General features: G+C 43.2%; 1 protein-coding gene across 4 annotated transcripts in view; it reads left to right on the top strand.

The window, feature by feature from the left end:
• Window positions 1-27,265, top strand: part of LOC147692932 (inter-alpha-trypsin inhibitor heavy chain H4-like) — a 563,260-nt gene that overhangs the window by 35,137 nt on the left and 500,858 nt on the right. For all 4 annotated transcript variants that reach the window (XM_086939190.1, XM_086939191.1, XM_086939192.1 and 1 more), the window contains exon 3: window positions 6,673-6,777. In XM_086939190.1, coding sequence (XP_086795316.1) covers window positions 6,673-6,777 — 105 coding nt within the window. The remainder of the gene's footprint in view (window positions 1-6,672; window positions 6,778-27,265) is intronic.

Raw genomic sequence — 27,265 nt, forward strand, 5'->3', positions numbered from 1 at the left:
AAAAAACAGAAGACAAGAGGCGTTTGGCAAAACAGAAACAGTTTGTTTAATTAAATGTTATGGCCGGTAGAACAATTACATGCACGAGATGTGAGGACTGTCTCATTTTACAATCAGTCTGTGTCCTTCTTTTATACTAAACATGATGGGTTAGAAACGTTTCCTCCATACTCCATATGGTGAGGAATGCTGTTTGCTGGCTTAGGAGTCATAAAATTAATTGTCTAATGGTTACTCCAGGTGGGTCTTGACCTCGTGTAGACAAAATCTGGCCAGCGGATAATGTGTCCGGACGTCCAGTGTGGGGAGCAGGTGATCACTGCATGTGCTAGGTCCTGATTGTCCACAATTGCCATGGAGTCTCTGTCCCATTACCTTCACTTGGAGGGTCAACAGTGGGGGACCCTTCTAGTCGGAACCACACACGCTGTTTCGCTCTATGCAGATGAATTATTATTATATATCTGAGATGCTTCAGCAGACATGTCCTTAATATCAACTACTTTCCGGGACTTTGAGGAAGTAGCTGACCTCTGAGTAAACTGGGGGAAATCATGTGTTGTTCCATTTTGCAGCACTGCCCACCCCTCAGGTAATCCAGATGGGTGACATTCAGCTAACCTGGAGGACAGCTGCGGTCCGTTATCTAGGGGTAAGTTTATACCACTCCCAAAAAGATCTGTTTGAGGGTAACATGAAATGTGCCTGCATAAGATACATTAGATCCCAAATCCACTTATGGCAATGTCTCCCCTTGCACTCAGGCAGAATAGCACTTTCTAAAATGATCATCCTCCTGCACCTCTTATATTATTTTGAAAATGTTTCGGTCTTTCCCAAACGCAACATTTTCCCACAATTTCGATCAATTTCAAGGGATTTATTGTGAGTTGGTGGGGTACAACGTGTGGTTCTTCAAAAACTTCAGCTGCCGATGGGTCAAGGTTGGCTCGTGGTACCATCTTTTGAAGCTTACTACCTACTGGCACAGCTTCAATGGGTATCCTAATAGCTGGCAGGAACAAACCTTTATGAGACATGCTCAGGAGATGGTCCTCTCCCCACCAATATAATACGCCAAAACTTACACCCCACTATCATGATACATCGGTCCTGGTCCCAACATGGGTGGATCGCACGTAAATATCTAATTAGGGTTTCCGACTCACATGTAAAATCATCCCATATGCCCCATAATTCCCCTCCAGGGCATTTAGATCTGCTTGCTGATGAGCAGCTTTCAGAATGACATGCACACTCCCTAGAAAATGGTGGGAGACCTTTTCCATTACATTTGAACAAATTTGTCAGGACCAAAATATTCCCCCGGGACAGTTACCAACATATGGACAATTTCTGGTGGCACTTGATCATTATGGGGAAAACTAGATGAAGAACCGCCTACCTACGTGGTGATACACACTCTATACCTCACGGGGAGGTTTACATCTTATTACATGGCTTTACAAAGCTAATTAGGGACACACGGCCATCTTTCTAGTAAACCTTCATGGTGTCTGGGAGGATGACTTTACAGGGCCTCTTCATGCTACTGAATAGTCTAGAGCCATGGAAGACTGTTTTGAAGAATGCCTGTATTAAGAACATGCAATATATGATCCTTTGCAAGCTCTATCTTACACCCTCTCAACTTAATCATATATTTCCTGCAGCCAACTTCACTTGCCCTAGATGTCTCCCCCAGGTTGCCGACCTTCGGCACATGCTTTGGTCCTGCCCCAGCATAGCAAATTATTGGCACATAATATATACTTCATTAACCACAGTAACAGAACTTACCACGTTAAATTCATGAGAAGCTGCTGCCTTAAGGTATTTTCCACAGACAAAAAAAATCACAGGGTTCACCAACCTCCCCCTCCTACTGGCACAGCATTTACTAAGCACGCATTGGAAAGCCCAACACCCCCACTCTCTCACAATGGTGCAAGGCACTACTTAGATGGAGAGTTGCAGAAAGCCCTGCACTGCAATGGGAGGGGGTCCGTTTACGCCTGTGCCTTAAAGCTACTGCCTGAGATACTATGCTTATTTAGGACAAGGAACTGGCTAAAGAGGACTTCTCTCACTCACAGGGCCACATTTAAAGCCCACAGGTACCAGGCTACCCTCCCCCTCCATCATAATATGCTAAGCATTATATCATAATTGCTTGTGCTTCCCCTAGTTTCTTTTTCCAAGTTCTGCAACCCATCACCATTTTTCAATGGGTCCACCTCATCCTTCTAGGACACATAGGGAGACAATTTTGACAGGGCAGCACGTAGCCGAAGGACTCTGACATTTTAGCCAGTGAAATTTACTATTAGGATATTGTTTGTGCATGTACTGAACATTGATTTCTTTCATATACTGAAATTGTATTGTATCTGTAAAGTGCCAAGTGTTTTTGTTCTTATCCTGCTACTTGTGTTAACGTTTAAAAAAGAATGCCATCCATTTGTTGATCTCATCCTGCTACATCTGCAAATGTCTAAAGTTGATAAAACTCAATACAAATCATTTAATCATCAGCAAGCCAAGTTATTTTAATGGTCTGACTGATGTTTTAGCGATGTGGCCATCGATTTGGCAGGCATTGTGGGTGGGTAGATGGATGTTGAACTGAGTTGTAGCATGATCCTATGGCATTACCAGTCCAACACACATTATATTTGCTAGTAAATGAGATAATAATAATTGGGGCAAAATATTGCATCTGAAATACATCAACTTGAGTGATATGACTCGTAATTATTTTTTTCAGCAGTTACATGTTGGATACAACAGGAAATGGGGAGATCTTTTTGTGAAATATGGTACTGAAGTTCCCCACTATGCAAATATATGTTTTAACATGTTGTCTGAGGCAAAGTATACAAATAGGTCTGGTAATGTAAGATTGTAAGAATAAAGCTGTTAGGCACAGTGGAATTAAGAGGTGAATGAGAACATTGGACGACTGGAGAAAGACAATTTAGGATTACTGTTTAGTTGAATCTTCCATGAAACATAGGTACACCTCCTCCAGTATTCTTAGTGCTTATATTTCCTATGAGCATTTTATAATCTACAAGGATAGATTTGTATAGGATAGGTCCAAAATTCCCTCCTGAGCTAAATATCAAGGATGAAAAGTAGGTCAATAACAGAGGTTGATATGAGATTGTTGATTTCTTCGGTTTGGTGGCAAGATTTTGCAATAATGAGAAGAATGGAGAGTTGGTGTGCCATCTATAATGGACTAAGCATGTTTCTAGTTCATGAATGCTTTTATTGGGGTTGACAGAGATAGAGTGAAGACAAAAATATGGTGTAGAATCATTCTCTGAGTTCAGCAAGCAGAGAAATTACATTAGAGGATCAGAGAGGGAGACTGAGGAGTTGAAGACTAGAAGGTTAAGTGTTGAGAGGGAAGAGATGGAAAGAGTGGTCAAATCATGAAATTATAGGCTGCTGGAGTAAGGATGGGTGCAGTGCTAAAATAATAGGAGTATGGGTATACTAGGTTTGGAGAGTGGGGTTGGCAGTAAGAGATGGGAGAGGGAAAGAGATATACAGTTTAAACATTTACATACAGGTTTGGAGTGAATCAGAGGCTGGTAATGAGAGGTTCAATGGGAAGAGGAGGAGAGGTAGGTTGAAAACAAAGTGAGGGAGTCTGGCAAGGAGGGTGATTTCATAGGAATTTGGAATGAAGAGGTTAGGTGTTAAAGTAAAACAAATCAGAGCACGTAATGAGAAGAGGATGTAAGAGAGAAAAGAGAAGTGAGACATATATGGATAAAGCATAGGTGTTAAGAAGATGCAAGAAGAATGAGGTGCAAGGCGTTAGGTTTTGCTGAGGATAACCAGATCAACTGGAGAGAAGTTAACTAGGTGTAATGCAGTATGGTGATGGGTTGGGCAAGGTGTTGGAAACTATATTAGGTAGGAGGAACCGGGCATGCTAGGCAGGAGTGTTTAAAGAACCTTTTGTAAGGATGTTGACAGGTTATATATTCTGTAGCAGAGAGGTTAGCTTTAGGACCAGATGCTAAGCTGAGAGGGATTACTTCTGAGACACCATTTAGGTGATTTGGTTGGTTGTTGATTAGGTGTTTTCATTAGATCAGATAGGTTGAATTCTTGACATCAATATATAATCCATGGTTTGATTTAAGTGAAGATTAGAGGACTGATCTGAAGCTGATGATGCATGGTTACCAAGATCAAGGAGGATACTTCATACATTTGATGTAGGTTGGAGTTTAGATGGAGTAAAAGACTTTAACTTTGAAGCAAACAGTATATTTATGCCCCAAATTGCACAAAACGGACAGGAAATGTCATTATATAGTTGTGGTTGCTAGAAATGTCAGGATATAATTTTGTGGATGGTTTCAAAGATAAATCATAGTTTCAAATTTGAGAAGACCTCTTGTTGGTGACTCTGTTGTAAAAAGTAGTATGCAGCTAAGCCCCAGGGTCAGCTAGAGATTTCATTAGGAATATAAAATGTTATTTCTGAATTGGGTGAAAGTGCATCTCTCATAAGCAGCTGTGGCTTGGTAGAGTAAATAGAAAGGTGAACTTTCCACCAAAAGCTTGTGTATGTGACAACTCTTGGGAGCACTACTACTGTGCAGCCATGGATATATTGAATATCTACCTCTGCAATGGACTAATGGAACAAATGTGATGGTTTTATTGGCAAATCCTGGTAAATATTATTATAAACCAAATGGCCACTGAAAATCCTTGTGAGATGTCTGTCCTTGAAGTTAAACAAGTGAATATTTTACCTCAGTGAAAATGTGAAAATTTGCTCCTTTTTCCAAAACTCTAACTCTGACATAAAATCGTTGTGGAAATGTTTCTTTTTGGTTTCTGGTGTACAGAGGATGCTTCAGGCAATCCTAAAGTTTGGACACTCTAATGCTTTAGAAAATGGGACCGATGATTTGACATACATACAATGCTTTGACATGTTAACAGTGGATCTATGTATGAGGTCAATCAAAGTGGAGTGAGGGCACAACTCTTTCAAAATGAAGAATTTCCGGCAGGTGCAGATCTATAAGGTCAATCTAGTAGCAGTATTGATGCATCTCAAAGAAATATTGAATTAGACCTATGTAGGGCTTCATACGCTGGCAATGTTTATACCTGCTGTAACTCAAAAATAGTATGCAATATTAGAACAATTTCGAATTATAATGATACGAATCAGTAATTATACAGAGTTTGCTTGTTAATATCGGTGAATGAGATATCACTTTATGCCATAATATATGTACACATAACAATGTCAAATTTGGTGAATGTGATGTCAATTTATGTCACAATATATGCACACATAACAATGCCAATTTCGGTAAATACAATGCCGATGTACGTCATGACTAATGTAGGCATAATAATGAAAATGTCAGTAAATGAAATATCATGTTATATACACAAGTAATAGCAAACTCTTAATATTGCTGTTGAATACACCAAAGATGACCTCCCCATCAACCCCTAGTCAGAGGTAAGTTGTCAGACAGGCCTTACGACCCAAACCCGTGCCTACTAATTGGTTGGTTTACAGGTGGGATTACACTTAGCCCGAAGACAAACAAACAAACAGGGAAAAACCATGCCAATCCCACAGATAAACAGCTACACCCTAACAGGTCTGAGGAGATTGGCCTGAATAAAACATGTTTAGCCAAAGGGGGGCACGTTCCCAAAATACCTCAAAGTCAGATGCCACATGTAGTAGGAACACTCAGCCAATCAGAACACAGCATGCACTCTACACGCAGTGATCATGCGCTCCCCATGCCAGACACCTGAAAACACACACTTTGGCCCACATTAGGTTCCACAAAGTCGAGAGCCACCTATGCCCCCTTATCAGATGGTTGAAGTTGTGGTTCATGACTAGGCCTAGAAAATGTGTTATTGGTTATTGCAGTTCAAGAACTGTATATAATGCTGGCCAAAATCTTGGTAAATCGAGACATGCTTCAGACATGCCTCTGTAGCTGTTCTCCAGGCTGCTGCGTTTTATTAAACCAACTCATTCCTGTTTTGCCAAACGCTTCTTGTTTTTCCATTTTTTCAAGGTGAATTCATATCCGAGCTACATTTTCAACTCAGGAGTGAGTTTAGATTTGGTGTAAATCATGAGCAGTATTCCTAAATATCCATTTAAAATTATTTTCTAGTAGTTCCGACTTACTCCAGGCATTGAATTGTTTCCTCCAAAAGATATGCCATCTAGTTGCTCAGTGAACACCAGGCTATCGCCTATTATCAACCCAGGCATAGCGACAAAAAAATTCACGCTAAGCGCGAATATCGCCAAAACCTAACGCCTGCTCAGTCCACTTCTTAGCCTGTATATCAAATGGAAGGTGGATATTCAGGCTAAGTCCCTATTAGCGATAATGCCTGAACATCGCAGGATTCCCATCGATATTCACGCATTTCGCCGCTATCGCCGGATATTTTATCACTTTGGAGATAAACGTTGCTAATAGCACGTTATCTCTGCGATAAAATCTGGCGAAGAGCGGCGATCAAAAAAATGTCGATAAGCTTACTTAGCGATAAATATTGCTAGTTGTTGATAATATGAACCCTATGTTCCTTTAATCTATTGATTCATTTGATTTCCAAATCTGCCTTCTGCTTTATTCATAGGACCATTGATGGAGTGAACTACCCCGGGACGATCAAGAAAAAAGAGGAAGCTCAAGAGCAGTACAATCGAGCTATCTCACGTGGGGAAAGTGCTGGCCTGGTCAAGTAAGGATCAATTTTATTGAGCAAAATAATATTTTAAAATAAGTCAGTAAAATCACCTTTGTGCACGGGCTGAACTAAAAAGGTTCATGCCGTGAGCTAAGCTGAGTTCCTTGTAGTCTAATATTTCAGATAACTTTAGATGCAAGATGTGGGTAGGTGTTGGGGAGGACTTTATTTCTACCAAAGTGTATAAAGGAAAGTGTTAAATCACAAATACATTTTGGAGAATGTAAAAATGTAGCCTTATAGTATTTTGTATTCTCTTATGCGTTTGTGAAGCAGCTCTGAAAAGTAAATTTTCTTACTAAAGAAAGCGAAACTGAATATTGCATGGATATTCCCATTTTAAATATTTTGGGGGTTAATTCAAAAAGCTGTGTATGAGTACATAAAAGAGTACCACAGGAGTAAGTTTGTATGTACTTCAAAATGCCTCTGTTAATAGGACAGATGGTATTTAACCCAGTCCACGTTCATTGCCATAACATTAAAGTTGGTTACTTTTTGTTAACGTTGTCAATCACGCAACATAAGGCCGACATGACGTAGCAAAACACACATGACTATTGAACTTCTTTCAGAGATGTCTGTCTTCGGAAGCAAAAAGTGAATATTTTACTTAAGTGAAAATGTGAATGTTCATTCGTTTTGGAATGAAAACCCTTGCCATGGACTGCATTATTGTGTGAGTTGTGCACGTCTTTTAGTTTGGAAATACAGAGAACTAAAGGGCACATTTACAAGCCCCTTTCAGTGACCTTGTGATGGTGATAGGGGCCTCAGCTTATTTACAAGGCAGCGTTAAGCCTCTTAATGTGGCTTAACGCAGCCTTGTAAATAAGGCCCCCTTTCATGCTATGTTTACGGTGAAAGGGAAGGCCAATGGGTGTTGCTGTGGGCGTTTCACCGCAACTCCATTGATTCTGACGCTGCCTCTTATTTAAAAGGGAGGCGCAAATAGGAGGCAGCGCCATAATTAAGACCAGGGAAAACCTGGTCTTACCCTGGCGCAACAAGGAGAAATGTTTAATTTCTCCTCGTTGTTGCTGTTTTTGCACAACGCAGCACATATGGACACACCAAAGCACCACTGATTGTGTATGAACAGCAAGGTCCCCATTCCTGCACAGAAATAATAATTTTTTTAAATGCCGTTTTGCAACGTCTGTGTGTGCTGCTTTAAGCAGCACACATAGAAGTTACTAAGCAGCATTTAAAGAATGTTTATGTGCAGGAAGGGAGACATTCCTGCACATAAATAATCTTCTCCTGCATGCAGACACACTTGCACTATGGTGCAAGTGTGCCTGTATTGGCGCTAGGCTGTAAAGTGTAGGGGGTAGGTGCAGGGCTACACCATATTGTTGTAAACATGGTGGAGCCCTGCGTTTCAGAAGTGGTGGAGCATGTCGTTAAGCCAAAGAGGCTAACGACATGCTCCGCCACTTCTTTGTAAACATCCCCTAAGATTGATGACTAATCATTGATAGTCACACATGATGTCTTATATTTCCGGGAGACAAAATAACATATTTGTTGGGTATGCCAACTTTTTTTGTAGATGTGCTTAATTTATGGATCTATTGTAATTTGTATCTTCAAATGTCTTTCTCATGCCTCTGGACGGTACTTAAATTTTTGCTGACCAGAGCAGAGCTTTTGACAAGAATTTAACAGATTACAAAATAGGTAACGTAGGCACCGGCCTTAAAATATGATTGATCTGATCTTGAAGAAAATTACAACCAAGCTTTCATACATAATTTACAAAAGATAAAAAAAATGATTCAACTCAAAGAAACGAAAATTTTACATTAATGACTCTATAAATGGTTGGTAAAATTAAAAACACATTAGGAGATAATATGTAAGCGGGCCCCTGAAATGTCGACTACCTAGGTGCATCAACGGGGTGTAATCCAGCACTGTTGACAAGGAGGTGCTACAGTAGAGAAAATCCCACTGGAAATTATTCTATTTGTATTCACTAGAGTTAGATCTTAAACAAAGAGAAAAAATGTAAAGTGACACTGGAGTTGTGTAGACAGTTATCAGGGATTCCGATGGGAAGTAGCAAACCATGTGAATCCAATCCTTCAAAATGTTATGTTACAAATTGACCCAAATTTATGTTTATTCTCACACTTGCATTACAACCTTGTTGACCCTCTTCATATGGTTCATGCTCTGAGTGTGAGTGTAGGTCATCAAGACATGCAACCCACTTACCGTGACCTGGTTATAATTATACATGTCACTCACTTTGACAATCCAGTGAGGAGTTTATGGAGGGCTTTAATCCCAGCCAAGAATTATTGGGACTACCCCTCCAAGTGATGTCATTTGAGATGTCATCAGTGATGTCAGTGACCATGTCTTGAGTGATGTAGAATGTGAGGTCATAAGCAGTGCATTGCTTTGGCATGAGTTATAGTTAGGTGCTGAATTTCACTGGTTGTGTACGAGTCAAACCTGAGCCTAACTATAACGTCTCTGCAACCTTTGGATTTTTCTGTGAATTTCTACTTTTTATTTTATTTGTTTTCCTAACTATAATATCCCTTTAACCTTTATTTTTTTAGCAAACTTCTAAGGTTTTTTAAATGATAATGCCTAACCATATTTGCCCCCAAGGTCCCTCAGCCTCCAAGATGACTAGATTCTCCTACCAGTAGTGCTCCAGGGAAGGAAGTGACTCACCCGAGGACACCCAAGTCACTAAGGCCTTCTGTACCAAATGAGGAGTCAGTTAGACAGTAGAGGATACAAACCAATAACTGTTTATTCATATGATACTCAGAGTGGAGCCCCATTGGTACAGTCGCTTGGAGTGCTACAGAGGGAACTGAAATCAACAAGCATAGAGATACATTATGTACATTTCATAGCTGGGCAAAAACACACCCACTACGGAATTTTTCAAGCAGATGCAGCTGGGCAGTGAAATACAAAAAAAGGTTTCAGCGCTCATATCTTACACAAACGTACATAGTCCAAAGTCGTTCCATCCTGAGCCCACCACCAGACAAGCGGGGGAGGGCCTCTATCTGTGCTGACAGGAACAGTGTACTCATTACTGAAACAAAACTTAATATTGCAAAAACGAAACTCAGGAGAGGGCATTTCTCGGAATTGAACAACATCAGTTTCGAACAGCCTAAAATGGTACCTACAAAGAAAATGGTGCAACGAATGGTAACATGCAGAGTGGGGCGTGGAGCCGCAAAAGGCTGCTCCTCATCAGGGATAGGGCGACCAAAAGGGTACACCATTAATGAAAAAGTACCCTGGGAATTGGAGCCACCATACATCCAGCCAGAGGGATATTCTTCTTTCCTGTGTCCTTCAAGAGCCTCACAGGCAGGTTCCTATCGTTCATCAAACGTTGTCTCTCCCACTGTGGAGCTGCACAATTGCAACCCAACTAAAAACAATTGTGGCCCTTACTAAAAACAACCCCTCTTCTCTCAGGATAGGGTAACCTTCCTCCAGGGCATATACCCTCAGTGATCCTGTCTAGTGTTTCAGACAGCGCACCAGTATTTTTCACTCTAATCTAAACAGGCACCAGAGGCACTGCACCTGTACCCTAAACTCAAGTCCTTCCCTAACTCCTGCGTTGCCCTTCTGGTGCACTGTCCTTCCGACGGGGCTGCAGTTTGTACCTTGTGTACCCAGGCACCTCTTCATCAACAAACAAAGGTAAGAGCTCACATTCAGATGGGGATCGTGACTCAGGTGTTTTTGTTCCAGGAGCTGGGGTATCCAGGGTAGCCCTTATCTCAGGGGGAATTGCCTCGAATATGGTCTTGTCACTCTCCTTGTTGGTCTGCTCCCCTCTCAGCTGGGTGATGGAGATGGGAATAAAGTGGGGGACCAGCTCCCCTTCCTGGTCAGCAAACCTGTGGTAAGTACTCCTTTAGTAGTGCCTTTGCTGTTGTTAGAAACATATTCTCTTTAATTGGGTAGGCCTCAACCCACTTACTGAATGTACAAACTACCACTCGTGCATACTTCAAGTTATTTACGCATTCCATTTGGATGAAGTCCATCTAGAGACCCTCAAAAGGGAAAGAAGGTGGTGCAAAAATACCAGCAGGTGTAGGGGTGCCCTTTACAGGATTGTGCTTTAGACAAATAATACAGTGTCTCACCAGGTGTGCTGCAACTTTAGGTATGTTCTCATTCTGCCACACTGTGTCTAACAGCTTACAAATACCTTTGGCACAAATGTGCGACTGCCCATGGGACATGGTGACTACAGGAAAAACATAGGCATTCGGCAACAACCACCTCTGTTTACCCGACAAATCTGTCCTACACATGTCCTCGTCCAAGCGTCCTGTTCTCTCCTCCTACATTGCCAATTTGTCTGCAGTTGCCTCTCTTTGTATTTCCCTCACGCTTTCCACAGTGTTCTCAAGCATTCCATTGTCTAGAACCCATCTAGCATTTCGCTCATCTTTGACCTAGCTGTCTTCTTAGCTGTCTGGTCTGCAAACGCATTCCCCCTCCCAACTTCTTCCACCACAGCTTTATGTGCGCTACCTTTTATTATAGCCAGTCTATTCTGGAGCATCAGGGCTCATAGCAATCTGAATATTAGTGGGTCATGCTGTATCTTCTGCCCATGAGATGTCAGGAATCCTCTCTCTGCCCAGAGGCACCCAAAATTATGTGCTACTCCGAAGGCGTACTGGCTGTCAGTGTAGCCATTAACAGCCAGTCCCTCACTCAATTCGCAGACCCTCAGAAGTGAAACCAATTCTGCAGCTTGGGTCGACTGATATGGGATACAGGATGCCTCAACTACAGTATGTAATGTGGTGATTGCATAGGCTGTTGTAGTAGTGCCCTCCAGCAGTGTGAAACAAGAGCCATCAACATATTGTTCCCCTTGGGGGTCAGATAAGGGAACATCAGTCAGGGCTACCCATCCCTTCATCTTCTCTTCGGTCCAAAACAAACAATCATGGACATCATTGTCCTTTTCTTCCAAAGTGAGGGGTAGTAACGTGGCTGGATTCAAGGTAGCACATCTTTTTTTGGTAATGTGCGAAGCAAATAGAGTCAGCTCGTATCCAGTAAGGCGTGTACTGGTGAGGTGATGTTTCTTCGTCTTGTTCAATAGCGTGTCCACAGCGTGAGGTACCATCACAGTGAGGTAAGTATCAAGGAGGAGCCCTGCCGATTGTCTGATAAATATTGCTTCTGCCGCAGCAGCTCTCAGACAGCCCGGAAGTGCTCTGGCAACATTATCCAAGATGGCAGAGAAGTAGGTGCAGGGCCTCTGCTTACCACCGAAACCCTGTATTAGTACAAAGGATGTGCAACCGTCTGCCTCATGTACATAGAGTACAAAAGGCTTCTGGTAGTCAGGAATACCAAGCACATGAGTAGATCAAAGCACTGTCTTCAATTGTTCAAAAGCTTGCCGGCATGCATGGTGTCCAGGGCAAAGGCTCATGCACGTCTTTGGTGGTGAGATAAAGAAGGGGTTTTGTTAGTAGGGAAAAATTTGGTATCCAATACCGACAATACATAGATATTCCCAGGAACGTGCGTTGGGTCTGAGGAACTGGCATGTTAGTTACAGCAGCTGTGCGTTCTGGTGTTAGTCTACGACTTCCTTCTACAGCAGATGACCTAACTAGGTGACCTCCTGTCGACAATTTTGGGAATTTCGATAGGGACACCTTGTGTCCGTGGTGTGTCAGATGGAGCAGTAATTTAACTGTGGCCTCTTTACAGCCCTGTTCAGTGTCTGAGGCCAGCAAAAGATCGCATTACCAGATGGAAATTCCAATGAATCCAATTGAGTTTTTAAAGCCTGGCTGTAAATACTAGGGCTTTCCGTATAGCCTTGTAGAGCACAACAGAATCTTAAACGCCGACTTGCTATTGCAAACCCGAAAAGATGGCGGCTATCGGAATGGATAGGAATGCCAAGGAAAGCATTTTTTTAATCAATCACTGAGAAAAATCTAGCGGTCGAGGGAATCATAGTTAAAATGGTTGTGATATCAGGCAACACAGGATATTGGGGTACCACTATTTTGTTTACCTCTCGCAGGTCTATCACGAAACAGTAAACATCAGGATGGGTGTCTGGACATTCCGCAGGGGCCATGTTAGGAATAGGGAGGATGGGGCTATTGCACACATTTGCTGTTGTCTCTTCAACTACAAATGACTTAATAAAATCTTGAATTATTTGCAATAAAGCCTTTTTTCCTGTCTGGGATATCTTGTAGTGGGGAATTATGGGCAGCCTGGCATTGTCTTTCAACTGTATAGAGACAGGGGTATCAGTAGCAACCCCACATCTGTGTCACTGGTAGCACACAATGAGCGTGGCACGTTGTGGAACTTGGGAGGAAGGGGGGCATCTTATGCAAAGGATTGCTTGGCATGGACAACTCGCGGCCTACAGTCAGGTGAACACCATTCGGGGAGCAATATATTGTCGCATCTAACTGCTTTAACAAATCCAGGCCCGGTAAGTTCTCTCCACAATTTGACGTCAGTAGGAATGGTGAATCAACTGTAAAAGGACCAATAGTCAAAGCAAGAGGCATGGAAATGGGGCTAATGACTGGCACGCCTGAAAAACCCACCAAAATATTATTTTGGCCTGACAGAGCTGCCCCTGGGATCAGTGAACGGGAAACAGAGCTATTCATAGCCCCTGTGTCAACTAGGAATTACTTGTTGGATCCTTGTAAATCTGCAGCGACACAGGGTCCATGCTGATCTACAGGAACCAGAACTGGTCCCTCACCCTGCCCTTGGCTGTCTTAGCTGCGAGACAACCCAGTCACTTCATCCATATCATAGTCATCGTGATAGTAATGTCTTCCCAGAGGGTCATCAAAATAATTTCTGCTCTGCCTGTTTTAAGACACGTCCCCTGATTGTGTCCCCCCTCGGCCTCCACCTCCTCATCCTTGGCCTCCAAAACCCTGATCTCTCAGAGCCCCACCTTTCTCCAACAATTCCGGACACTCGTACCACCAATGTCACTCCTTTTTACAGTACACACGTTGGTTAGGTCTCACAGGAACACCTAAAGCACCACCCCTGTTAGTCTGGGGTGGCCGTTGACCCAAACCCAAACCACGCCCTCTCCCTCATCCTCTCGCAACTTGCTGCATTAACACCCTCGTCTTCAAATCTTTCGACTTCTTTTCCTCCCTCTCTTTGTCCTTGTTCGCTCTATGCTCATAGTACTGTGCCATACTTAATATAACTGATGGGGATGATGTTGTCCAAGTACTTTCTGAAGCCTGCAACCTAGTGGCAACCGCAGAGAGTAAATTAGTGAAAAACAGATGGACATCACCCTCCTGTAATAAATCCTGGCCAGTAAAGTCAAGAAATACCACCTTCAAAACAGGTGAAGAATTCTGACACACTCACACTCTCATCCTTCTTCTGACACCACTCAGCCCAATTCACTTTCTTCGGTGGGATAAGAGAGCGCATATAGGGTATAATACACCCTGGTAAAGATAACAACTCGGCCTTTGGCTTCTTTCTGAGCTTGCACTCCATATCCCAAGCTCTAATTTCGTCCCATGTGCTGACCAACTCTGGAGCATGATCCTGCGTGTGGACCTGTCTCCATATATCCACCGACACTAACAAGCCGAAAAATAACTCTATATCAGCTAGTGTCATTACTGTGGATCATGCAGTGGGGTTTTTCCGGGGGTCCGATAACTGGATTTTTAGGGAAAGGACCCCACTCCCTTTCCAAGGAGTATAGATTCATTGTTCTTGGAACCGGGTTTCAACTCCCGACCTCATCACAGTATTCATGGAGTCGAGCAATTCTGGTATTTCAGGATGGTAAATAGGGTGGACTGCTCTCATAGGGTGCTGCTTTCCTAGTATCAGGACCTTCTTAGGAACCTACCTCAGTAACCCACTAACGTAGAAACATTGCTAAAGACCTCATTCGGAGTCATATCTGTAACATAGACTCTGTCCCTTATATCATATATAATCTGTGGCGCAGTTCCATGAAAACACTGCTCCCACAGTTCTATAGGCGTGGCTGACACAAGTTTAAGGGCCTGTTGCTGTATAAAAGGCTCATAATCTTTCATCACACTCCACACATCCTCAACATTATATTTTAGGTGCAGGGCACATTGAGCTGCCTGATTTACCACCATAAGTTTCTCCTCAGTACCCACAGCAGAGCGCACCAGCACTTTCTCCATGCAATCTCGCGCCGCTGCCCAGCTGCGCGTGCAGGCGTTTCCGTATTCAATGGTGTATATGGTACCACACTTATGGGGGAAAGGGCAGACGCAGAGACAAGCACCATCTTGTAGGGGGACAGAGCAGTAGGTGTGAGGGGAAGCATGGTGGTTGAAGCAGAACCAAGAGACAGGGCAGGAGAAGGAAGGGATAGAACAGAGAGAACAGTAGTGTCCGCCCTTTTGGCCAGAGGGAATACAAGTGAAGCAAACAGGGCCGAGGCCAGAAAAGCAAGTGGACCCCACTTGCCTCTGGCCAAAGAAGCAGTTCCAGAAGTTTCAGAGGGAGTAATCCCAGAGGTCAAGGGCGAAGAAGTGAGGACCGCAGGCTATATCCGCTGCGGAGCATAAGGTGTCAGAGGACATGAATCCAATAGCTCTTCGACAAGCTCATCTTTCTCCTCCCTGGTAACATAACTTTTTTCAGCCTGCAGACAAAACCTTCTATGTGCACACTTTATGCCTCTCTCGGTTTTTTCCCTTTCATAGGTTACTGCCTTCTGTGTAATTGTCTGTTTCTTCTTTCTTCTAACTTCTTTCACCGCTCGCATACGTCGCTGCTTAGCTTCTTTCTGGCACACTCTCAAAGAGTCAAACATGGACTGCCTACACCTCTTAGCAAACAATTAGTGCTGCAGAAATGAGCCAGTAAGTGGCAGCTGTAGCTCAGCTCTGTCCCTCGTATATTTATTCCACAATGTGCTAAAGCATATTAGGGCCATTACCATGCGTGACATATATGTCAAAATTCGGAGTACCTTCTGCAGGGGCGGGTTGGCTCTCTTCTAACCGCGCATCTTTAGAACAGCATCGGCATCCGAAACATCCAAACTTACCGAAACAAGGCCTCTTCATATAAGACATACACACTGTCCCTAATGGACAAACAACACCCACAATTGTACTACAAGTAAAACAGAATAACAGAGATTGTTTGCAAACCAAAACCACTCTCCGGAAAATACAGTCGCTCCTCACACCACACACACTTCATCAGCATCATCATCAGTGTCCGTCCACAGACCGCTCAACACTCAAACACACGAGCACGTCACCAGTCAGCCGAGACATTGCATCATTTTCAAAAAACGGAAAATCCAAAGACTGCAGCAATTCAAAAAGACAAGCTCTAGCTCCAGACCGTTTCAAAAGTATGCCAACTACCAGTTGGCCAGGCAGATTGCCCACTAACACCCTGCACCTTTTTAACAGGAAAAGCCAATTACCATTTGGTTTGCAGGCTGCTCGCAGACACTGTGCCTTCCACGAGTGTTAGCAAACTCACCAAGTACAAACCAATAGGGTTTCCAAACTGCACCAAGACACAGCCTGTCAACTCGTGTCATCCAAGCAAGACAGTCTACAAACTGCCCCTAAGACAGTCCAGAGACTGTCAAGAGGACCGGCCTCAGTCCCAGACCTTTTGATAAGCAAATCCAATTACTAGTTAAGCTGGCTGATTACCTGTGAACAGTCCTGAAACTTCTCACAAAGATGCCAATTACCAGTTGGCCCGGTAGACTGCTCACAAGTGCTCTGTGTCCCTCAAGGGTCTGCAGATCCACCAAGACAAGACAGTCCACAGACTACCAGACACAGCCCACAGGTTCATGACATTCAAAAAAGGCGCCTTTTCCAAGAATCAAATCACTCACCTGGTGCACACAGGTCGAGACAAATCATTCTCCACTGCCGACTCTTCGGGCCAAACAGTCAGCTCCAAGGTTTCACCTTCTCAGGGCCCCGGCCAAGGGCCACTAGCCAAAGATTTGTCCAATCGGAAGGGCGGGACAGCTGCAAGAACTAAGCTCGGTCTTTAGGGGGCTGATCCACCATACTGACCAGACACAACCCCAGCCCCTACGAACCCGATTACGGGTGAGGGGGTCCTTTCGCAGGAAAATAGATGAAAGAATGTATCCAAAGGTGATACAATTACTGTAATTATTGACTCCTATATGGGTCACTCCCTTGCAGAATTCTTTCGTTAGAGTCCTTTTAACCCATCTTATGTTAGACTTGGCATACTTACAGGGCACAACCAAAGGCAATACAATTCCAAGAGCTACGTCATCTGTACTATTATGGACATTGGAATACATCCCTTTAGACATGAAGAAAAACCCTGGGTGTACATAAATCGGCCCCTCATAATTCACTGCTGCATACCTTCTTTCCGAGAGTACTTGGATCCATTTCATTCACTAAGGTAATCATGTTTTTGTACAACACTATTCCTGAGCAATTTATTTACAATGAAGTATCAGTGCTATTCACGATGGGCCAACAAGCTGGAAAATAACCGGCCTCTCGGGGGACTATCAATTCATTATAATGCCAACCCACCCATGTGACATTCATTTTTCCATATGCAAATTGTCACAATATGCATTGTTATCACAGCCTGGATAACCCACCCCCAGTGGCTTTCTGTGGTATAGACATGGTCTTGGATATCAAAAAGCAAACACTCCTTTCACTTCTGTAAAATGAGGTAGTCAAGTATAAGTATCCTTTACAAGTGACAGTGGATATGTAGTCCACAAACTAGTGACAGATTGGGTGGGGTAACATGCGGTCCCCTCTCCAAAGAACCTCTTATGTGTTTCCAAAAATATATTACTTGGGGCTGTTCTTTTATTTTGTCTTTTGGATATAACCTTACCCTTGCTGCGTAACGGCACACTTTGATCATTTTTCTAAACCTATGACACCCCACACAATATGATTATCAGCAGAACCAAAAGAACAACACATATTATTTTCCTTTTCCATGTCCACTTCATATTATGTTGTGTAACAAGACCCATTGGCTGCTCCTCCTCCATAGCCTTTCTGCCAAAAGGATTCATACTGAATTCAAAGAAGTAAAATGCAAGAAAACATAATGTTACCAGTGTCCGTTAGAGCCTCACTGGCACAGGCTCCTATTGTACATCAATAAGTTGGCGATCGCGAGCACCGGTGGTTGAACTTGCTCTGTCCCAAGCTTTTCTAATCTATCCCACGCCGATACAGGTGGTATACCTTCATAGTTAACTTTTGTTTCCCTAACTAATATTCAAACAACAAAGGCAAAGTAAGCACAGAATTTCCACCCATTTAAATGATTGCGTTGGTACTGTCACTCAGCACTACCTGTCTTGTAGGGTGCAAATTGTACCTGGCAGCCCATGCACTGTGTGACCAATAAACAGCGGCTTGGATAGCTCCTATTTCTGGAGGGACAGCCTTGTTCAAAATACTGTCCTTCTCGTTATCTGTCTGTGTCTAGGTCAACTTGGTATCACTAAAGGAAGCAAACCTGGGCACTTGCTCGCATTCAGTGTCAATGACACCCTCTTGTACAGCAACGGTAAAAGAATCCTCCAGTAGTAGGTGGCATGTACTCAGTTATTTCAACAATCAACCTTTATGGACTTTTGTGTCACCAGCAGAACCTCCTCAGGACCTTTCTAGCGTGCCTCCAGACTTTTCTTCCTCTGGAAATTCCACACCAGGATAAAGTTCCGGGGCTGAATGTCATGGCCAGACCCTTTGGTATGGAAGGTAGGGGCTCCCACACCTGTTGGTGAATAGAATGCAAACTTTCTGTTAACTGGCCCAGATAATCAAGCAACACAGTATAATCAATATCTGAATATTTATGAGGACGTGGGACGCCCAAGACATGTGCCGCTCGTCCAAGCATGACCTCATAAGGTGACAATCCTGTTCTAGAATGGGCTGTAGTTCCTATTGACAGAAGAGCTAACAGTAGAGCATCGGACCATTTCAACCTTGTTGTTTCCTGAATGTTTGCCAATTTGAGTTTGAGAGTACCATTGTACTTCTCAACCAAACCCGCTGACGGTGGATGATTGGCAACATGAAATTTCCGTCTAATATGCAAACCTTCACAAATCGGCATTATCACTTTCTCATTAAAATGTCTTCCGTTGTCACTCCAGATAATTTGGGGCAAGCTGATTCGAGGAAAATACTCTTTAAGGAGCACCTTCACAGTTATAATGGCCATATTAACTTTAGTGGGGTAAGCCTCAACCCATTTTCTGAACGCACATATGACCACTAAAACATACTTAAGATTATTGCATCTTTCTAATTTAATGTAGTCCATTTGAAGGACTTCAAAATGAAAAGTAGTTGGTGCAAAATTACCAGGTGGTGTAAGGGTACCCTTCCCTGGATTATGTATCATGCAGAAAATGTAATGTTTCACCAAATGTGAAGCTGTCTTGAAAATGTTATTGTTATGCTTTACAGGGGCTAATAATTTACAAAGGCCTTTCGCACTAATATGAGCTGGACCATGAGCCATAGTAACCACAGGAACTACATATGCATCAGGCAACATCTATTTCTGTTGTCCAGATTTATAAATCCAACACCCTTCCTCATTTAACTGTGCTGCACTCTCCTACCATTTCGCGAATTCCTCTATCATGGCTTCACTTTGTATCTCCTTCACACTTTCAATGGTGTTTTCAAACATAACGACCTCAGGAACCCACCTAGCTGGACCTGCGACAAACAGGCATTTTTATTTTACTTTAGGTAGTCTCCTTAGCTGCCTGATCTGCAAAGTGATTTCCTCTACCCACATCATCAGCAACCTTCTTATGAGCGCTACACTCAACTATTGCTAGTCTCGTGGGGAGTGTTAAAGCAGACAAAAGCCATAGTATAAGGTTGCCTTGTTGAATCTTGGTAAAATGAGAGGTCAGAAATCCTCTCTCCGCCCAGAGTCACCTGAAGTTATGCACAGCCAGAATATGTAATACCTTTCAGTATAAATAATGACAACCAACCCTTCACTCAATTCACAAGCAAGGGCAGCAAGCTCAGTGGCTTGAGCCGACTGATAGAGGACCTGTGATGTCTATTTCCCCGTACGCAACATAATGATAGCATAAGCCTCAGTGGTGGTGCCATCTGGTAATTTAAAACAGGAGTCATCGACATATAGTTCCCCTTGAGGGTCAGATAAGAGAACATCAGTCAGGTATACCCATCCTTTTGTCTCTTCTTCCGTCCAGAACATACAGTCATGTTTGTCAACTGCATCATTCTCAGAAGGGAGGGGTAGTATTGTGGCTGAGTTCAGAGTGGCACATCTTTTAATCGTAATATGCTTACTGAACAGTGTCAATTCATAACCAGTAAGACGTGCACTGGTGAGGTGCTTTGTTTTTGTCTTATTCAAAAGTGTATCTACAGCATGGGATACCATAACTGTGAGGTACGTATCAAGGCCTCTGTTTGCCCCCAAACTTTCATGTTAAGACAGAAAGTGTGCAACCAGCCATCTCATGAACATAAAACACAAACAGTATTTTATATTTAGGTGTGCCAAGACCAGTAGCCAAACAAAGCGTAGTTTTTAATTGTTCTAAAGACTGCTGACATTCGGACGTTCAAGGAAAAGGCTCATGCACTGCTTTCGTTGTTAATGCAAGCAAAAGTTTGAAAAGTAACAAATATTTTGGGGTCCACTGGCGACAGTAGGAAGTAATACCTATAAAAACGTGTACATCTTTTGAGTTTGCGGAATGGGCATTTTATTGACGGTACTGATGCGCTCAGGGATCAACCTTCTACCCTCCTTTGACAGTAGGTGCCCTAAATAGGTGACCTCCTGTCGACAATATTGAAATTTGAATAGAGAGACCTTATGTCCATGGTGTGAAACAATTTGACTGAACTGTCTTTGCAACCTTGTTCTGTATCAGAAGCAATTAACAAATCATTGACATACTGTACCAATACATTACCTGGGGAAAGTGAGAGTGAATCCAGCTGACTCTTTAATGCCTTACTATAGCTACTAGGACTCTCTGTACAGCCTTGAAGAGCGTGACAGAATATAAAACGTCTAGCATAGGAATACTGAAGAATGCATTTTTCAGATCAATAACAGAAAAGAATGCAGCAGTCGATGGGACCATCGTTAAAAGCATAGTAATATAAGGAACCACTGAAAATTGGGGAACCACTATTTTATCAACCTCACTCAAATCAATTACAAAGAGATAAACATCATCAAGGGCCTCAGAGGAAGCCGAGGGTGTCCTCTTAAGGATGGGTAGAATTGGACTATTACAAATGTTAGCAGACATTACTTCAACCACTCCCTTTTGTATCCAATCCTGAATAATCTGAAGAAGGGCCCGTTCTCCTGCCTGCGTTTTTTTGTAGGCGAATATGGGGCAGAATAACGTTATCTTTAACCTGTATGGAAAGTGGTGGTATATGCAACTAACCCACATCTGTATCTCCTGTGGCCCATAGTGTTGGTTCTACCTCGGTGAATTCAGCTGGGAGGGGCACATCCTGAGACAAAAATTGTCTAGTACTCACATCTGGACCCATAGTAATGTAAACACCAGCAGGGGAGTAACTTTTTCAATAAGTCCAAACCCATCAAATTTTCACCACAATTAGATATTAACACAAATGGAGATTCCACAGTGAAAGGACCATCAGTTAATGCAAGAGGGCATGAAATCGGACTGACAACCGGTACACCTGAAAAACCTTCCAAAACATTATTTTGGCCAAACAGGATCACCCCAGGCCATATGTCGAGAAACAGATCTCTTTGTCACACCAGTGTCCACCAAAGACTCCTTAGTCAAACTCTGCAGATCCGCTGTGGCATAAGGAACACGCTGATCAACAGGTATCTGAACTGGACCCTTACCTTGTCCCTGGCTGTCCTACCTGTAAGACATACCTGTCACATCATCAATCTCATAATCATCATGATAATACTGTCCATCTCTGGGGTCATCAAAATAATTATTAGCAGAGCGGCCCCCAGGAGCTGCAGCATTCTGATTTCGATCAGTCCCTTGGCCTCTTCTACCAGAACCCTGTCCTCCAGGAAATGCAACCTTCAGTAAAAAACGTGGGCACTGTCTAGGGCAATGTCCTTCCTCCTTACAATACGCACACTGATTATGCCCCAGAGGTGATGTTGACGGCTGCCTAGTACGTGGGTGTTGTCTAGAAGGACCTCCCCGGCCTCTGCTGATACCCAGAAATGCCTGCTGCTACAACATCTTTGTCTTTAAATCCTTATGTTTTTTGTGAGTTTTATCCTTTTCCTCGTGATCACAATGTTCATAATATTGGGCCATATTCAAGATAACGGATGGAGAAGACGTGGACCAAGCACTTTCAGTTGTCTGCAAATGAGTCATTATTTCTGGAAGAAGATTAGAAACGACTCTATCAACAAACAAATAGACTCCCCCTCAGTGGACATGTCCTGCCCACTATAATCTAAAATCTGTCTTCAAACAGAGGAAAGAAATCGGACACATTCTCCTCCTTCTTCTGTTGGCAGGCCATTAATCGGTCCCAACTTATCTTCTTAGGTGGAATAAATGTGTTCATATATGTAATAATATGACCCAGAAAAGCAAGTATCTCAGCAAAGGGTTTGTCTCCTGACTTCCTTTCCTGATCCCATCCCCTAATTACATCCCATGTACCGCCCCACTCTGCAACATGATCTTGAGTATGGACCTGCCACAACATATCAACCGGAACAAGAAGACCAAAAAACATTTCAATATCAGCAAGAGTCATAACAATAGAAGAGGCAGCCTCTGTTAGTTCCTTATAATAGGCAGTGGGATTTTTCCTAGGATCAGGCACACCTACTCCGTAGCACACGAACTGACTCACTCGTTCCCTATATCTCACCCAATCCCTGTCTTCAAACCATCATACAGGCATTTCAATATCCAAGGATTTCAGAGGATGGAGGAGGAGTAATAGGAGTAGTGGGTACGGTTGTAGTCAATGCTTGCACTGGAGGAGAAAGAGCAGAGGACACAGGATTAGGAACTGTAGGTGTACCAGAGGTCCCAGTCATCAAAGATGGCGGGGAAAAAGAAAGAACGGGGGCACCGTAGCCAGAGCTGCTGAAATAACAGTCGTAGATATGAGGGCTACCGGAGCAGATGAGACAGGATGCTGTGACTGTAAAGAAACAGTGAGATATATCCTCTGTGGGGCATAAGGGGGTGGGGGGTAGAGTATCGAAAACAGCTCCTCTTCAAGAGTGTCATTTTCTTCTTTGGCCAGATAGGACTTGTCAATGTGCAACCGACATCTCCTATCCTCACATTCAATTCATGTCTCCTGTTTCTCTCTATCATATGCTACATCTTTATGCATTAATGTCTGCGTTCTCCCTTTCCGTGCTTCTTCCTCCATTTTTAACTGCCTTTGCTTAGCCTCCTTCTGCCAAGTTCGGAGAGAATCAAACATCGACTGTCTACTTCGTCTCTTAAACATCTGTTCCTGTGAAAACCCAATCTTCTGTTATTCAAAGGTGCCCGTCAAAGGCCACTGCAATTCAACATTGTCCCCGTATATATGTACCATACTGTGCTAAATATAATAGGGCCAAGGCAATGTTTCACATACATGTCAAAATTTTGGCTGCCCTCAATAGGTGCCAGATCAAGGGTTTTGCTGTTCAGGACTCAAGTCGGGATGACCACTGGACGAGGTACCGTCTGGCAGGACAGAAGGAGCAGCTGCGAGTAACAGACACTCTTTGTGCATGGATCCCTGAGCCGTCAGTCCGACCCGACGATGTCCTCGACCTGGTCTGCTGAAAGGGGATGGATCAATCACGCGAAGGAGTCCCTGTTCTCGGGGGCCATTTGAAGGAAGTGGCCCGCCAAGGGCCAGCCGGGTCACTAATGACCACCTCTCATCCTTCTGTACCAAATAAAGAGTATGTGAGACAGTGGAGAATACAAACCAATTACTGTTTAGTCATATGCATTCAGAGTGGAGCCCCATCTCTACAGTCGCTAGGAGTGCTACAGAGGGAAATTAAATCAAAAAGCATGGGGATACATTATGTACGTTTCATAGCCATGCAAAAACATGCTCACAATGGAATTTTCCAAGCAGATGCAGCTGGGCAGTGAAATACAAAAAAAGGTTTCAGCGCTCATATCTTCCACAAACTTACATAGTTCATAGGTTGTTCCATCCTGAGCCCGCCACCAGACAAGTGGGAGAGGGCATTTCTCTGAAATGAACAAAATCAGTTTTGAATAGCCTAAAAAAAAAAATGGTGCAGCGAATGCTAACTTACATAGGGCACTGCGTGCATGCAAATGGGTCCATTTTAACACCAGGAGATGCAGTTGCAGAGTGGTGGACAAAGGGGTCATGGGCTTCGAAGACCTCTTAGCAATCCCGCTGTGTGGAACTTACTGAAGGTAACAGAAGGGATTATTTGTCGTCAAGGAACCTTTGCAACCAAGGGGACTTCATCCCCCAGCTAGTAATGCACAATGAGACATGTTTGTAGAATGGTAGAGATAGGGGGTAAGCCAATAAGACCTCTCAGCAGTGTGGGAATTATTGAAGGTAACAGGAGGAGTTTTTGGCTCACAAGGACATCCTTCGGGATGTGGATATTTAGAAAACAATACAAAAATCATGAGAGAACCACCATCTTAATAATAGCAATTTCTGCGGCCATGGACAAGGGAATTCCGATCCATCTATCAATTTGCGTTGATAATCGCTCAACTGCTGGTCCGTAATTAAGTCGGATCACCTCTGCTGTGTCGCAGTGTAGCTAATTTTCTAGATATTTAGGGGGATCATCGCACCACTGGAGAGGGAACTGGAGAGTGAACGGGACCTTGGCTTCCATTATTGGAAATATTTCAGATTTGTCCCAATTAATGATAAGCCCAGAAAAAATCCTGAACCACACAACCTCTCGGAGAAGGAGGGGGAGGTTAGTCTCAGGGTCTCGAACAAACAGTATGACATTGTCAGCATTTAGTGAAGCTAAGAAGAGCCCTTGGTGGAAGCGAAGTCCACGGTGCAGGTGTTGCTCTTGTAGATGATGAACGTGGAACCATTGCGATAATAAACAGTAGTGGTGATAATGAACAGCCCCATCTAGTTCCCTGCGATAGTTCGAATGTATCCAAGACACCACCCTTAATGCGAAGTAATGCAACCAGGTATATGTAAAATAGGCGAATGAGGTTTAGAAATTTGCAAGGGGTACAGAGTTCCTGCAAGGTTGCATGTAGAAAGGACCATTCTGAGGAATCGAATGCCTTTTCGGCATCTAGCAATATAGCTGCAGCTGGAAGTTTGGAGACATCCTGGTTAATAACTGCGAAGAGGTATGCAAATTAATGGAAATGGAGCGGTTCAGGACAAATCCAGTTTGATAAGGTGAAATAATCCGATCTATCAATAAGGAGATCTAGTCGCAAGAATCTTGGCTGGGATTTTATAATCCTGGATCAGCAGCAAAAGGGGCCTTTAGGACTAGCAGCACATTGGAGACTTTCCGGGCTTCATTAATAACGGTATGGCAGATTCTTGAATTGTGGGAGGCAGTATATTATTCTCAAGAGGCGCTGCATATACCTCCAGTAAATAGGGAATCAGAAGGGGTTTAAATAAATGTTTTATAGAATTTGGCGGATCTGTAATCCTCACAATGTTTAGTGAATGTTCCAGACATTTCTGGGATATCTACCCAGCTTCAATTCAGGATGTACATTAGGTATCATCATTACTTTATCACCTACAACGAGGCATAAGTTTTCAGTGCTTTCATCACTGTTTTCTCTAACTCTCTCCAATAGCTTTCTAAATCGAATGTAGATTTACTCTGCCACATGATGTAGTGGCCTTCAATCTGAACTAAGAGGATGTCTGGTATCTTTGAAGGTAATTCACTTATGAGCAAAGGGATCTTTGACAGTTCCTTTTGTATTGGATGTTATCTCATTAGTTTCTCCTAACACATTTTCTGTAAAAGCATCTGAATTTAAATCTAGCACATATTCACATATGTCTTTATTCAAATATTCCTGAGCTAATGTATGCTAAAACCCTCTTTCATTTCATAAGATGTACTACTTTTTATGAGTGCCAAATGGAGCTCCTACATCAAGTGAGACACTTAGGCATCCATACTCTCTTGAATCTATTCAAATGTTTCATATCTTCATACATTTTGCTCCTGGGCACCTATTGATCCTATCATCATCTTTGGTTGGGCCAGAGCACATACATCATCCTCAACCAACTCGCCTTTCCTTTTTCTCCCCAGGCAAGGATCTAACTGTTTCACGGACAGTTTCCCTAATATGTTTACTTATTATTCTTGAAATTATCTCCCACTCTCTTTTGACATTTTTACATCTAATCTTTTAAAACCAAGGTGCAGATTTACAACTTCTGGTGCAACTCTGCAAATCAGCAGGGATGCGCCAGAACAGATGCTTCGCCTCCCTTGCGCCACCATGGATGAGCTGCATTGACAATGCGGCGCACCGTGGCGCAAGGATAGGGCATGCGCGTCGCATCCTGTGGCCTAAGGGCGGCGCATTGCTGGAGTTGTGTCACAAGTGTGACGCTTCTCCAACAATGCTCAGAGGTGCCCTATGCCTAACATGCTGAGTCATTCCTTACGCCTGCTTCAAGAGGGCGGAGGGTTTTGACGCAGCATGGCCGTAAAAGTGACAGTGAAATCTTGCAGATTTCACAGCGTCACTTTTACGAGGTGTTCCTGCGAGGGAATGCCCACCCTGCGCCGGAACGCCCACATGAAACCTAACACAGGTTTAATGTGGCGCAGGGCTTTACAACGTGATGCATCTCCCTAGATGCGTCACGTTGCAAATACGGCGTAACATGGCCCATGGTTTACGCCACCGCTGCGTCACAGAAGTGACGCAACAGCGGATAAATGTGTTGCAAGGGGCTTGTAAAACTTCCCCAAAGTATTTTCTGCAAACATCTATTCAATAAATAATATTTCTAAAATGTGTCTCTCCACTAAATACTTTGGTTGAAATCTAACGCTTTCCCACAAGAGTTTTCAAATCAATGTGTCACCTCTCCAATATTTAGGTTCAGGCAATATCCCTCTTTATTTGAAAATCAACTACTTTCTTCAACATTGTGCACAGATTTTATGGAGAACTGCCAATTGGCAATCAATGGAGTACCATCAACTGTACCCAATCAGCTAAGAAAAAGATACTGCATGCATCGAAACAAGTCATATGGCTTTAATAATAAGGATGCCACTGCGTAATGTAGTGATGCTTTGCCTTCTGTCACGCTTGCTCGCTGCACCTTCAGGTCAATTTTCAACTATGAGTTGGCCTTAGCGTTGCTGTCCTGATGGCTTCCAGAGCTCT

The sequence above is a fragment of the Lissotriton vulgaris genome, chromosome 9, assembly GCF_964263255.1.
Source record: "Lissotriton vulgaris chromosome 9, aLisVul1.2, whole genome shotgun sequence".
Taxonomy (NCBI): Eukaryota; Metazoa; Chordata; class Amphibia; order Caudata; family Salamandridae; genus Lissotriton; species Lissotriton vulgaris.